At 37.9% G+C, this 15,279-nt stretch overlaps 1 protein-coding gene across 6 annotated transcripts in view; it reads right to left on the bottom strand.

Annotated features, from left to right (window-relative positions):
* Positions 1–15,279, bottom strand: part of rad51b (RAD51 paralog B) — a 562,125-nt gene that overhangs the window by 534,959 nt on the left and 11,887 nt on the right. For all 6 annotated transcript variants that reach the window (XM_059953396.1, XM_059953406.1, XM_059953376.1 and 3 more), the window contains exons 4-6: positions 10,490–10,606; positions 9,187–9,323; positions 7,211–7,330 (exon numbers count right to left, since the gene is read on the bottom strand). In XM_059953396.1, coding sequence (XP_059809379.1) covers positions 7,211–7,330; positions 9,187–9,323; positions 10,490–10,606 — 374 coding nt within the window. The remainder of the gene's footprint in view (positions 1–7,210; positions 7,331–9,186; positions 9,324–10,489; positions 10,607–15,279) is intronic.

The raw sequence follows: 15,279 nt of genomic DNA, 5'->3' as shown, positions 1-15,279 counted from the left end.
CTGTAATAGCCTTTTTGGCTACCGCCAATGCAATTTTTATGAATTCTTTCTGATATTTATTCAATTTGGATTTTGATTTTATCCCTTCAATATCGCCTGGTAAAAATAATTTTGGATTATGTGGAAGTTGTGTTCCAATAATTTGTTCCAGTAAAACTCTTAAACTTGTCCAAAAAGGTTGAATTTTAAAACAAGACCAAGTAGAGTGTAAAAAAGTACCAATTTCTTGATTACATCGAAAACATTGATCAGATAAATTTGAGTTTAATCTATTTATTTTTTGTGGTGTAATATATATTTGATGTAAAAAGTTATATTGTACTAATCTTAGTCAAACATTTATTGTATTTGTCATACTGTCAAGACATAATCTTGACCAACTTGTTTCATCAATTTTAATATTCAAATCAGTTTCCCATTTTTGTCTTGACTTATGAATTCCTTGTTTAATTGCCTGTTTTTGAATCAAATTATACATAATAGAAATATTTTTTTTAATTTTTCCTTTATGAATTAAAGTTTCTATTTCATTAGGCTTCGGCAATAACATTGTTTGACCCACTTTATCTCTTAAATAAGCCCTTAATTGGAAATAACAGAAAAGAGTGTTATTTGATACTTTATATTTATTCTTTAATTGGTCAAATGACATTAATATACCTCCTTCAAAACAGTCTCCTATATATCTAATCCCTTTGTGAAACCAGTTATATAAAAGTTGATTATCCATTGTAAAAGGGATAAGTTTATTTTGAATTAAAGGTCTCTTTGCTAATAAAGATTTCTTTATCTCATCATCAACATTTATCTTATTCCATAAATCAATCAAATGTTTTAGATTCTTTCTTTTCCCATATCCATTTAGATTCCCATTTATATATAAAAATTTTCTGGTATATTTTCTCCTATTTTATCTGATTCTATTCTAATCTATGCCGGTTTATCTTCAACAAAAAAAGATGCAATAAGTCTAAGTTGATCTGCTTTATAATAATTCTTAAAGTTTGGAAGTTGTAACCCTCCTAGGTCAAATTTCCATGTCAATTTTTCCAACGATATTCTTGACATCTTACCTTTCCAAAGGAATTTCCTCACACATTTATTTAACTCTTGAAAAAACTTCTGCGGTAATTGTATTGGTAGTGTTTGGAATAAGTATTGTAATCTAGGGAATATATTCATTTTTTACAGCATTGACTCTACCTACTAATGTTATTGGTAATATCATCCCTTTATCAAGATCCTCTTGAATTTTTTTCAATAATGGCAAATAATGATATAAAGAATTTATATAAATTAAATTATCAACTCTTATACCTAAATACTTTATACCATTTATCGGCCATTTAAATTGAGTTACTAATCAACATTGACTATAATCTCCTTTAGTAAGGGGTAGAATTTCACTTTTATTCCAATTTATTTTGTACCCTGATATTTTCCCATATTCTTCCAATCTAGAAGATAATTTACGCAACAAATGCAATGGGTTAGTTAGATAAATCAGAACATCATCAGCAAATAAGTTAATCTTATATTCCTCCTGATTAACTCTGAAACCCATAATATCGGAGTCAGTTCTAATTAATTCAGTTAATGGTTCTATCGCCAACACAAATAAAGCAGGTGATAATGGACAATCTTGTCTAGTTGACCTTGTTAACTGAAATGGTGTTGAAATTTGGCCATTTGTCACTACTTTAGCTTTGGGGTTAGTATTTAAGGTTTTAATCCATTTTATAAAAGATACTCCTAATCCATATTTTTCCAATACCTAAAATAAAAGATCCGATTCCAATCTATCAAATGCTTTTTCTGCATCTAAAGCAACTGCCACACTCATTTCTTCCCTCTTTTGTGCCAAATGAATTATGCTAAGTAACCGTGACATTATCTGCCGATTGTCTATTTTTAATAAATCCTGTTTGGTCCATGTGTATTAATTTTGGTAAGTATTTAGATAATTTATTAGATAAAATCTTTGCTATTATTTTACAGTTGGTGTTCAACAAAGAAGTAGGTCCATATGATGTTGGCTTTAAAAGATCTGTCTTTTTTTGGCGATACTATTAAAATAGCTGTCAAAAAAGATTCTGGAAGTTTATGCGTTCTTTCCGCTTGGTACATTAACTCCATAAAAGGAGAAATTAATAAATCTTTAAACTTTTTGTAAAATTCAGGCGGAAAACCATCTTCTCCTGGAGATTTATTACTCTGAAGTGATCCTAGAGCTTCTTCGACCTCTTTTAATGTAAAAGGCACATCTAATCCCTTCTGTTCTTCCGAATTCAATTTTGGGAGAGTTATTTGTGATAAAAACCTTTCTATCTCAACAATATCATTTTGTGATTCTGATTGATACAGTTCAGAATAAAAAAAATTTAAAGTTTCATTGATTTCTAAATGTTTATGAGTAATTTTATTTACACTTGTTCCAATTGCATTTATCGTTTTGGAAGCCTGGTCTGTTTTTAACTGCCAAGCAAGAATCTTGTGTGATCTTTCACCTAGTTCATAATATTTCTGTTTAGTTTTCATAATTGCCTTTTTTGTTCGGTATGTCTGAAGTATATTATATTGTAGTTTCTTATTAACAAGTTGTCTTTGTTTTTCTTCTGTCATATATCTTTGAGATTCTTTTTCTAATTTTGTAATCTCTTTTTCCAATTGATCTATTTCTACCATATATTCCTTTTTTAATTTTAGAAGTATAACTTATTATCTGGCCTCTCAAATATGCCTTCATCGCTTCCCATGATATAAATTTATCATCAACTGAATGTGAGTTTGTATCTAAAAAAAACTGAATCTGTTTTTTCATAAAATCACAAAAATCTTGACATTTTAATAATATTGAATTAAATCTCCATCTGTAAATCGATTCCTCCTTATCCATCATTATCATTGTCATTACCGAGGGGGAATGATCTGACAATATTCTTGCTTTATATTCCATATTTTTCACTCTGTCTTGAATATTCGCTGATAGTAGGAAAAAAATCTATCCTTGAATAAGCTTTATGTCTATTTGAATAAAATGAATAATCTCTTTCTCTTGGGTTAATTCTTCTCCATATATCAATCAAATTTAAATCTTTCATCAATGATAAAGTTAATTTTGCTACTTTTGGTTTTGTAACAACCTTTGTTGACCTATCTAAAACTGGGTCTAGACAAAAGTTAAAGTCTCCACCTATTAATATTTTATCGTGTGCGTCAGCCAAATTCAGAAAAGCCTCTTGTATAAATTTTACATCGTTTTCATTTGGTGCATAAATATTCATAAGAGTCCATAGTTCTGAGAAGATTTGACAATGTCTAATTAAATATCTTCCCGCAGAATCAATTAATACATTTTGTATATTAATTGGTAAAGTTTTGTTGGAACTTCCGGTAAGATGGCGATTGCTTAGCTGCTCCGAACTTTTGTTCCGTTACTGTCGCTATCTTTGCACTAAATGTCTCCATTTTTTAAACCTTAGTCGGGAACTTTTTCGGTACCTCTTACTTGCCTGTGAACACGTCTAACTTACAATGTCTAGTAAAGTTTTGTTAACCAAAATTGCAACTCCCCTCGCCTTTGAATTAAATGAAGCTGCAATAATATTTCCAACCCAGTCTCTTTTTAATTTCTGATGGTCTACCTCTGTTAAATGTGTTTCTTATATAAAAGCTATATCTATTTTCATTTTCTTAATGTATGTTAAAATTATTTTTCTTTTCACTGGTCCATTAAGCCCATTAACATTAAAACTTTAAAAATTCAGTAAATTAGTCATTATTTTTAACCGGGTTACTCCAGTCTATAATAATACATAATATTTCAACTCTCATAGTACCTTGGGGAATTATTTTAAAATTCTCCATGTTGTTATGTGTCTCCCCTCCGATCATCCAGGCAAAGAAAGATAAAAGAAAAATAGATTATAAAGGAAAAAAAACAAAACAAAAAACCACCCTGCTAATGTTGTGAATGAAAAAAACACATTACCCCCCCTCCGTTGTGCGGGTCATGGCAAACGCCACGATTACACACGTGAATCCCGTAGCGATCGATCCAAAGTTCCCCCAGCTCCCCCGCAACATGAAAAAAGTATATAAGAGAAGAAAAAATAATATCACTACTCTCGATTAATATTTCTCAAATTTTTACTTTTCTCCCCCTGTATCATATAATTAAAAGTATATTTAAATATTCCTAATGTCCATCAACTCACTTCAGTGTCCCTGTCTTCATCTTTAATCTGTTTCACTTTTAAATCTTTACTGTGTCTAGCCAATATTTGGGAGTTCTTGTGCAAACTCCTCTGCATCCCGATGATCAGTAAAAAATCTTCTTTTTCCATCATCCAAAAAAATTATCAGTGTTGCCGAGTGGTGCAATATAAATTTATAACCCTTTTCCCATAAAACATTTTTCACTGGATTAAGTTCCTTCTTTCTCTTCGAAAGGTCATAACTTATATCAGGATAGAAAAGAACTGCTTTCCCTTCTATCGTCAATGGCCCGTTTCTCTTTCTGGCACGTTGGGCAGCCGCCTTCAGGATCTTTTCTTTATCTTGATATCTTAAGCATTTTATCAAGATTGGTCGTGGGTTTTGATCAGGTTGACGTTTTGGTCTTAAGGCTCTGTGGACCCTTTTGAGTTCAGTCAACTGGGTTCCCTCTTCCATTTCCAAATTTTTCGGGATCCATTTATGAAAAATTTTTATTGGATCCTCTCCCTCTATCCATTCTTTAAGACCAACAATTTTAATATTATTTCATCTACTAAAATTTTCAAGCACGTCTATTTTTTCCAACTGTCGTTTTCTTTCTGATGTCCAGGCAAGGATATTATCTTCCATTTTATTCACTCTATCAATAGTGTCTCCCATTATTTCTTACAGCTTTTTAACTTTCTTGTCCATTTTCTCCTGTTTTTTCACCATTTTATCAAATATAGTCTTCATATTTTTAATATCTTTTTTTTTAATGTTTTTAATTCTTTTAATTCATGCATTATTTGTGCCAAAGCTTCTCTTATGTCTCCAGAATATCTTCCACCTCCAACCTCTTCCTGTTGTTCTTCTTTTACCTCCTCATCTTCATCTGTATGTTCCAGAGAATCCGAATTCACCTCGGGTTCAATTTCACTTCCACTTCCAATCGTAGCTGGGATTTATAGTTCAAAATGCTCATGTTTGCACATGCCCTTTTCTTCGCACACACGCAGTTCCTGTTGTTCCTTCTTGGAGACTGGTGATGTTGCCACCGATTCCTGTTCTGTATCGCCGGAGGTAAGATGCACTTGAGTCGGAAGCTTCTTCATGGTGGCCGGCCCAGCTTGTACTGTCTTCAAAGTAGTAGTTTTCTTCTTTGGCTACTTAGGAGGCATATCTAAGGAAAACCCTGAGTAGTTTAAATGTAGTTTTTAGAAAATATTTACTAACTTTTCTTCACTTAAACATTAATTTATTAGTTTTTTACGGGAGAGCTGGATTTCCACGTCTCGATCCTACGTCATCACCTGACATCCCCCAGTTTTTTTAGTTTTCTTCCCAAAATGAATAACCTTACATTCTACCACAGAACATCAAGGCTTCTTCCACTTTCATTCTCCATCTCTTTTGCAGTGAAGGCCAATGTTCCAGTAAGGCTCCAATAACCCATTTCCTGACCATTCAGATCTTAATGATTTAGCATCTCACCACAGCAATTTTCCTATTCTTTTTTTTAAAAAAACAGACCAGGATCTTGTTTCCTGAACTTCCCTTAAAAGCTATCTGAATCACTGAGAAATGCTATGCATCGTCTAAAAAGTGAATTAAAATGTAGTAAGGTATTAATGAATAACATCCTATATTCTGGAAATTTGCAAATCCAGCACCAAATAACTAAGCACGGGAGATCATCTCAGTTTTATAGCTTTGTGCTTTCTGCATTAAGACAACATATAGTTCTGTGCAATGTTCTGTAACCTGTCTGTTTAAACAATATCCTGTTTCCCTTCTTCCTTCTGAAGCAGACAACTTCATTTTCTTTCTCATTACAAACCACTCACATAATTTTCACCTTTGTATTCCTTTGAAGACCATGTGTTCTCCACACAGCTTGCATCTATCAATAAATCCGGCTACTCTCTATCGTTACTGCCTGTTACACCACCAGTGTTTAGGGCAGCAATGAAGATTTCCATCTCTGCCTGTCCTTGGCCATCTTCTCTATTGTGCCCCAGGTGTGGTTTAGAGTCCTCATTTCTGCCTCTACAGTACAGCACCAAGTTATCTTTGGTCTCCTGTGTTTTCTCCACCTCTCAGGGGTCTGGTCCAATGAAGATTTATCTTGATGATGGAGTTGGCCTCCTTTCTCATCACATGCCCAATCCATCTCCAACATTTCCTCATGATGATTGTGGCCATGTCCTCTTGAAGGAGTAGGGCGTGGTCGGAGATCTTTCTTGGCCAGAAAATCTGGCAGATCTGCACTCTATGCTTTCATCCAATTCATTGGGATAGATGAGAACTAGTCAAGTGCCTCGCACAGCACTTGAACTCATTGCAGGTCAACTTGAAAATGATCCATTTATCCAAATTCTATTTTGTAAGTGGATTGGTTAATTATTAATATCAATGTATTATCAACTTGCTGTGAACTCTGTGCAGTAATGTATTGTGGTGCATTAGATCTTTGGAAACCCAAAAACACTACTGATTGCCCTAAATCCATCCTCCTAATTCCATCCAACAGCCACAAGAAAAATTGCCCCACCTATTTTCATTGGTGGTAATGCCTTCAGCAATTTCAACCCCAAGCTCTTGAATTACTTCTTTAAACTCTTCTGTTACACACCTGCAGTTCCCTCAACCCCACACTTTTCCCTTGCCCTTTAAGATGGTCTGTAAGATTAAGTTTTGAACCAAGTTTTTACTCATCTACACTATCACCCCTTTATATGGCTTGCCCTAAAACTTAATTTGATGATCTCTCTTGTGAGCACTAAAGCTAAGTATAAAAATACAAGTTGTTTTTGTTGCCATAAATAAGAAAGCAATTGAATGTAAGAAGAAGAGAAAAATATAAAAAACATGTTCTTAGTTGTAAGTCGTGACAATATATTCGGAATTTGTGCAAAACAATTTAAATGCAGTGCTTTTCTTTTCCCTTCATATTCTCAAGATCAAAATAAAGGGAAAACAGAAGGATGAGAATAAAACTGAAATGATTTACCTTCTCAATACATCTGAGCATGTGAGTTCACGGTACAGGTGAATTTTATTGGTCATGTTGATCAGTTCCTGCTCTGTACAGAAATAATTGGGGAAGCGGCACCTCGCTATTTCTACCAATCTGAAATAAAAGTAGACTTAGGTTACACGTGAATGTAACTGCTGCTATAGCTCATAAATCATGAAGGGCCCCAAACACATGCTACCACAAAGAAATCCCTTGAATATGACCTCACCATTATTGGAAACACACTCCCTCAAAGAGGAAGATCTCCATTTGTAAAACTTGCATCCAAAAATAGTCTATCAGATATTTATTCATTGTGATACGGTGTGGAATAGGCCTTCTAGCCCTTTGAACCGCACCGCCAGCAGACCCAATTTAACCCGACCCTTATCACAGGACAATTTCCAATGACCAACTTACCTACTGACTGGTACGTTTTCAAACTGTGGGAGGAAACCAGAGCACCTGGAGAAAATCTATGCATTCCACGGGGAGGACAAACAAAATTATCGAAATAATTTAAAATCATATTGAATTCCAAACTCCGATACCCCAAGCTGCAATAGCATTGCATTAACCACTAAAATACCATTGTGACGCATATAGAGCAGGATCGTACAATAAGCAGCGAGAGCACTTGCCAGTTCATCAGCCTTTGATGGTGCTGATGGAAGGGAGAGAATGTCAGCAGAGCACCATTCTTCAAAGAGCCACTTCAAAGAGGAGGGGAGGGGGAGGGAGGGGGGAGGGGGAAGGGGAGGGGAGAGGGGGAGGGGTGGAGGGGGAGGGGGAGGGGAGAGGGAGGGAGGGGGAGGGGAGGGAGGGGGAGGGGGAAGGGAGGGGGAGGGGAGGGGAGGGGGAGGGGGAGGGAGGAGGGGGAGGGGAGGAAGGGGGAGGGGAGGTGGGAGGGGAGGGGAGGGGGAGGAAGGGGGAGGGGAGAGGGGAGGGGGAGGGGGAGGGAAGGGGAGGGGGGAGGGGAGGGGGGAGGGGAGGGGGGAGGGGGAAAGGGGGAGGGGGAAAGGGGGAGGGGGGAAAGGGGGGGAGGGGGAAAGGGGGAAGGGGAGGGGGAAAGGGGGGAGGGGGGAAAGGGGGAGGGGGAAGGGGAGGGGGGAAGGGGAGGGAGAAGGGGGAAGGGGAGGGGCAAGGGGGAGGGGGAGGGCATTGAGCAAGAATTTTGGTTTCAATTCTGTGGCACTTATGCAACAGCTGTTTATTTGGACCAAATCTAATTTAATCCAGGTACTGCCATGGGCCAGCATTGGCTATTTCTCTATCAGAGGAACTGTGAATATCTAGAAGCCTCAGAAACCAGCCCCACTTTGTCACAAAGGGACCACTGATGAAGGAGCAGATGAGTTATATCAAAGACAATACTGAATTTCTGCAGTAATATCCAACTTATATCTTTGAACTGTACTAGATGCTGAAAAAAAAGTCTCAATACTTAACTCCTCTCGCACTCCTGTGACAATCACAACACCCACCCTCCTGCAGATCGCAGCCATTAGTCTGGAGCCAAGTGGTTTCAGTGGAAACCAAAATGTGTTGAACAGATGATTAACAGTAGACAAGCTCAAAGCCAATATCCATGTCTTATTTCACCACAATACTAATGATCAGGAGAAAGTACACAGCCTAATTTACTGGATTAGATAATTCTACAGTTATTCTGCAGTCAAGATACAACTTGTCATGTTTGCACCTTTGGCAAAGTAAATGCAAATGGTTAGCAAGACCTAGACCTTTCACACCTGGTTTGGGGCTGCATTTCATCATTAAATCTAGGAATATATTAAAATTCACAGTTTTTACAGTATCCACACACAAAGTAAGTTGCAGTTTTCTGTGCAGTTCATAAAAAATTGGGTATATTTCTTACAGTAACATATCACAGTGGAATTTAAGATCTTGATTGATAGTGGAATAGTATAGTTGAAGGCCCTATCGTACCTCAGAACCAATACTCTCACCTTTCAGCACTAAAAGCAGACTCTGTGTCGATGTAAATTACTGTACCATCCAAGCCACCCATGCTGATTGGCAAGGTTGCCAACACACTCAACATTATACAGAATTGAGTCTTTCCACAGCCTGAGGGTCCTGTCACCTGAACACAAAGGAACACATTTAAGAATTATTCCTGCAAAAGCTAGTACTACGTCAACAAGTTTGAAAAACAACATCGTTAACCACAGAGTATCTCAGATGTTGTGTTGCAAGTTGATTCACGTCTTCAGAATATAGAAGTCAAAATTAATCGCAGCCCGGTACATTTGCCTGCAATACTTGTATTGCTCCAATTCAGCATAACTGAATTAAAATAACATAACTATATCCATCTAAAAATGTATACTGCTGCAGAAAGTGTATTCTGCTACAGATTAGTGGTAGCAGGTTGGATTCCTGACCCCATTTCTTCACCCGAGCAGGGAAAGTATACCTTAGCTTAATGTCCAAAGTCTCCAAAGAAGTTAGTTAAATGATAGAATCCCTGCTACTGGACTAGGTATGGATGTGTAAAGATGCTACTGGCATAATGCCACAGCAAGATTCAAGGAAAAACTGCAGCTCATAAAGCATGCTAAAATATTCTCAGCCAATTCCAAACAAGATAGATCAGCTGGTACTCCCAGCACACAAGTGGATAATCAAAGATCATTTTAAAAACCCAGGAAGCATGAGGGCAGAATGAATACTGGGTGGTCGGCTTATGGTGCATGGAGGTAGGGTATAAAAACATGAAGGGGAAAAGTCTAAATGTTTCTTGGAAGGAGTGTGGTACGAAGGGAGATAGAGTGGGAACAATGGAGAATTAGCAGGGTAAAAATTAATCTGTGTGATAGACAAAAAGAGTTGTTTGGAAATGGTAAAAGGAAAAAAAAGGTGAGGAAAAACAAAAGAAAGGTCTTGATATGAATACTGCTTAATTACTATTTAAGGCCTTGATGTGAACAATGAACTATTGGCCCACATGTAAGCAGGTAAGTGGAGGGAGGTTGGACAAAAATTCACAAAGATGGAAGAAATGTTGGTATTTTAAAAAATACTAAAATCAGGACTCAGTTTGAAATTTTTTTTTGGGGGGGGTGTCAATATTTGTGTGTTAATGTCCATGACCAATTCACAGAATTAACATTCGTAGTACTGCATTTACCCAAGTACAATAAAACCTCATCTTCAATGGTGAGAAGTCATCCCCAATGTGCTATGACATCATCAGTGATTAAGAAAAAGTGATTAAGAGAAAGGATTGGGTGAATCTTTGAACCTTACCTCAGTGAGGGTTCCACAAGCCAATCCACCATGAAGAACCTCATCCAGGTCTGCCAGAGAAGTGGGGAAAAAAGCAGAGGAAGGGCAAGAATATCTTTCATTTTTCATTTCAAGTGCCTGGTGTAAACAACAAAAAAAGTTCTGTTTGCAGCACATCCCATGAATTTACATCACAATGTTATCAGTCAGGAATTTAAAATAATTGCAGCAGACATTAATCTGGCCTTCTGGGAAGACCCCCCCCCCCGTGGATACCAAAAAACACGGATGCTCGTCCCTTATATAAAATGGCATAGTATTTGCATATAACCTATGCGCATCCTCCTGTATACTTTAAATAATCTCTAGATTACTTATAATACCTAATACAATGTAAATGCTATGTAAATAGTTGTAATACTGTAATGTTTAGGGAATATTGACCAAAGAAACTGTACATGTTCCTCTTACTCACAACACAAGCAGCGAACAAACAAGACGCAAAGCAGACAATGATCAAACGAGTAAAACCTTTAATCATTTCTAGATTATAGAATATATAACACCTAATACAATGGAAATGCTATGTAAATAGTTGTTACACTGTCTTGCTTAGGGAATATTGACAAGAAAAAAAACTGTACATGGTTGTCTCGCTTACAACACAAGCAGAGAATGAACGAGACGTGAGGCGAACAATGACCAAACAAAGAGTAAAACTTGTAATACCTGTACAGTAGTTGTTACACTGTCTTGTTTAGGGAATAAGGACACTTTGGAGGAGGCTCAATAATACTAAAGTCAGGAACTGTGGAGGTTGAGTGCTGAGGATCTTCAAGCATTGAACGTCGAGACTTCATAATTGCAGGTGCTTTAGTTAGAAACATTGTTATAGGAAGCTCTCTCTTTTTCTTTGTATCATCAAGCAAATCCTGCAGTGGTTGCAGGCATGTTGTTATCCCTTGGGTGACATGGAGGCTTCGTTCCAGGCTTCGAATAATGCTCAAACAACAAGTGCTGGAAGAGAACTTCCGGGTTTTCTCGATTTGCAGTTGGTTGAAATTGCGCATGCGGAACTCGCAGATAAGGAGGGCCAACTGTATAAGGTGTTGTTCCTCCAACCTGAGTGTGGCTTCATCTCAACAGCAGAGGAGGCCATGGACTAACATGTCGGAATGGGAATGGGACGTGGAATTAAAATGTGTGTCTCTGACAAATGTTTGGTAGAGAACTTCTGTTTTGCGGATGTTGAGACCAAGGTCCACCCTTATTGTTTCAATGAGCAAATAAACAATGGCTTGGAGTACAGTGGCATGCGAAAGTTTGGGCACCTCAATCAAAACTTCTGTACTGTGAATAGCTAAGTGAGTGGAAGATGAACTGATCTCCAAAAGTCATAAAGTTAAAGATGAAACATTCTTTTCAACATTTTAAGCAAGATTAGTGTATTATTTTTGTTTTGTACAATTTTAGAGTGAAAAAAAGGAAAGGAGCACCATGCAAAAGTTTGGGCACCCCAAGAGATTTCAGCTCTCAGATAATGGTTACCAAGGTCTCAGACCTTAATTAACTTGTTAGGGCTATGGCTTGTTCACAGTCATCGTTAGGAAAGGCCAGGTGATGCCAATTTCAAAGCTTTATAAATACCCTGACTCCTCAAGCCTTGTCCCAACAATCAGCAGCCATGGGCTCCTCTAAGCAGCTGCCTAGCACTCTGAAAAATAAAATAAATGATTCCCACAAAGCAAGAGAAGGCTACAGAAAGATAGCAAAGCGTTTTCAGGTAGCCGTTTCCTTAGTTCATGATGTAATTAAGAAATGGCTGTTAACAGGAACTGTGGAGGTCAAGTTGAGGTCTGGAAGACCAAGAAAACTTTCCGAGAGAACTGCTCGTAGGATTGCTAGAAACACAAATCAAAACCCCCATTTGACTGCAAAAAATCTTCAGGAAGATTTAGCAGACTCTGGAGTGGTGGTGCACTGTTCTACTGTGAGCGACACCTGCACAAATATGACCTTCCTGAAAGAGTCATCGGAAGAAAACCTTTCCTGCATCCTCACCACAAAATTAAGCGTCAGAAGTTTGCAAAGGAACATTTAAACAAGCCTGGTGCATTTTGGAAACAAGACCTGTGGACTAATGAAGTTAAAATAGAACTTTTTGGCTGTAATGAGAAAAGGTACGTTTGGAGAAAAAGGGTGCAGAATTTCATGAAAAGAATACCTCTCCAACTGTTAAGCATGGGGGTGGATCGATCATGCTTTGGACTTATGTTGCAGCCAGTGGCATAGGGAACATTTCACTGGTAGAGGGAAGAATGAATTCAATTAAATACCAGCAAATTCTGGAAGCAAACATCACACCGTCTGTAAAAAAGCTGAAGGTGAAAAGAGGATGGCTTCTACGACAGGATAATGATCCTAAACACACCTCAAAATCCACAATGGACTACCTCAAGAGGCAAAGGTTAAGGTTTTGCCATGGCTCTCACAGTCCCCCGACCTAAACATCATCGAAAATCTGTGGATAGACATCAAAAGAGCAGTGCATGCAAGACAGCCCAAGAATCTCACAGAACTAGAAGCCTTTGGCAAGGAAGAATGGGTGAAAATCCCCCAAACAAGAATTGAAAGACCCTTAGCTAGCTACAGAAAGCATTTACAAGCTGTGATACTTGCCAAAGGGCATGTTACTAAGTACTGACCATGCAAAGTGCCCAAACTTTTGCATTGGGCTCTTTTCCTTGTTTGTTATTTTGAAACTGTAAAAGATGGAAATAAACAAGTAATCTTGCTTAAAATATTAAAGAAATGTGTCATCTTTAACTTTATGCCTTTTGGAAATCAGGTCATCTTTTAATCACTTAGCTATTCACAGTAAAAGAAATTTTTACCAGGGGTGCCCAAACTTTTGCATACCACTGTATTATGAGCAGTTTTGCCCCTTATCTGAGAAGAAAGAGATGTGCTGGCATTGCAGAGGGTTCCAGGTTTACATATGGCGTTTCATGACTCTGGACCTTTACTCTCTGTTGATTAAAAGAGTAATATGGGATATCATTAAAACTTATTGAAAGGCCTAGATAGAGTGGACATGGAGAGGAAGATTCCTTTTAGTGGGAAGTCTAGGACCAGAGGGCACATCATCAGAATACAAGAATGTCCCTTCAGATCACAGATGAGGAGGAATATTTTTTACCAGAAGGTAGTGTATCTGTGGAATTCATTGCCATAGATGGCTGTGGAGACCAAATAATTGGGTATATTTAAAGTGGATATTGATAGGTTCTTAACAAGAAAAGATGCCAAAGGTACAGGAGAATGGGACTGAGAGAGATAATAATCAGCCATGATAGCAGAGGAGACTCGCTGGGCCAAATGGCCTAATTATCAAGGGCTTATCTACAGAAAATAGCACCTAAGGCAAGCACTGAAATTGCGCCCCTGTCCAAACATCTGACACCCATCTTTTAGATAGCTTTACCATAACATCAGCTCAAAAATACAAGTCAAGCTTGTTAATTTTTTAATTAACAAATTATGGCACTACATGAAAATTATAACTGCACCTTCCTTGCTTTCGCTGATGCAATTGGTCTATGATGTGATCAAAGTCATTTTTTTCAGATTCTCTTTCTACACTCAGCAGAGCAAGATCACAGAGTCTGCCTTGACCCATGGAGGTTCTCAAATACGAAAGTATTAGTTTTAATTTGCTGAATGATCTCTCACAGCTGCCGATGGAAACCGTGATGGTTAGCATTATCTGAATAGCAATGCGAAGATTGGGGAAGATGCTCTCATCTCCATAATGAAGAATAAATTCAAGAAGCTCTTCAGGTCTTGATATTTTCATGTTGACCTGCCTTGATAGCAATATTCTGCAATCAAAATTTCTTCATATAGCTGCTGTCCATCAACATCAGAGCTGTACAATTGGCCCAAACATTCGCACATCTTCTTTAGGTTGTTACTGTTGGCGTTGTAACACAGTCCCTTGACATTGAGAAGGAATCCAAACTTGGCGTCAGTGTCGTGCAAACAAGCGAACCTTTCATCCGTTTCTCTGTGAAGATGGTCGAGTGTTCCCTTCATGACTCTTCCAATTTTCTCCTTAGCTGTTAACCCTGCATCTCTCGAGTTCTCATCAGTTTCTTTCGTCTCTGACATCTTTCAACTTCAATATTCCATTCTTGACAAAGACCGACTCCTCCTTCAAGTGACTCACTGACCAACACTTCTCTTTCATCATAAAAATTATCTTGAAAGGGCTTTCAAATCCAGGGCAGCATCGTGGAAGTTCATGATAGGATCCTGCAGCCTCTTTTGAATACAGTCAATGCGAATAAGTACTTTGTTCCAAAATCCTGGCAAAATCAGAAAATCGTAACTCAACATGCGGTTACAGAGCTGCCTTGCGTCACTTCTTGTTTCACTGGTCTCCTTTTCGTTGTCTATCATGTCCTGGAGAACTTGAAGTATCTCCTCAAGGTACTTGTTGACGGGCTTCACTGCTTCCGCCCTTGCACTCCACCTGGTTTCAGACTCTGACTTAACAACCACAGGCACGGCATTTTTGAGTTTTTCCCCAGCGCTGTGTTGAACGAGAGAAAAACATGTAGAGAGCTTTGATGGTTCCAAAAATCTTGACCATCATTGTATCCTGCTTAGCTGCATGCACACCCACCAAGTTGAGTAAGTGATTGTCGCAATTCACAAACACTGCAAGGTTGTTTTTCTCACTTATTCTTCGATAAACACCACTTCTGAGTCCAGCCATCACAGCAGCGTAGTCATAGTGCTGTGACCGA

The sequence above is a fragment of the Hypanus sabinus genome, chromosome 2 (assembly GCF_030144855.1).
Source record: "Hypanus sabinus isolate sHypSab1 chromosome 2, sHypSab1.hap1, whole genome shotgun sequence".
In the NCBI taxonomy this organism is placed as follows: domain Eukaryota; kingdom Metazoa; phylum Chordata; class Chondrichthyes; order Myliobatiformes; family Dasyatidae; genus Hypanus; species Hypanus sabinus.
Note: the sequence above shows the minus strand (reverse complement) of the source record. Positions and strands in the feature narration are given on the sequence as shown.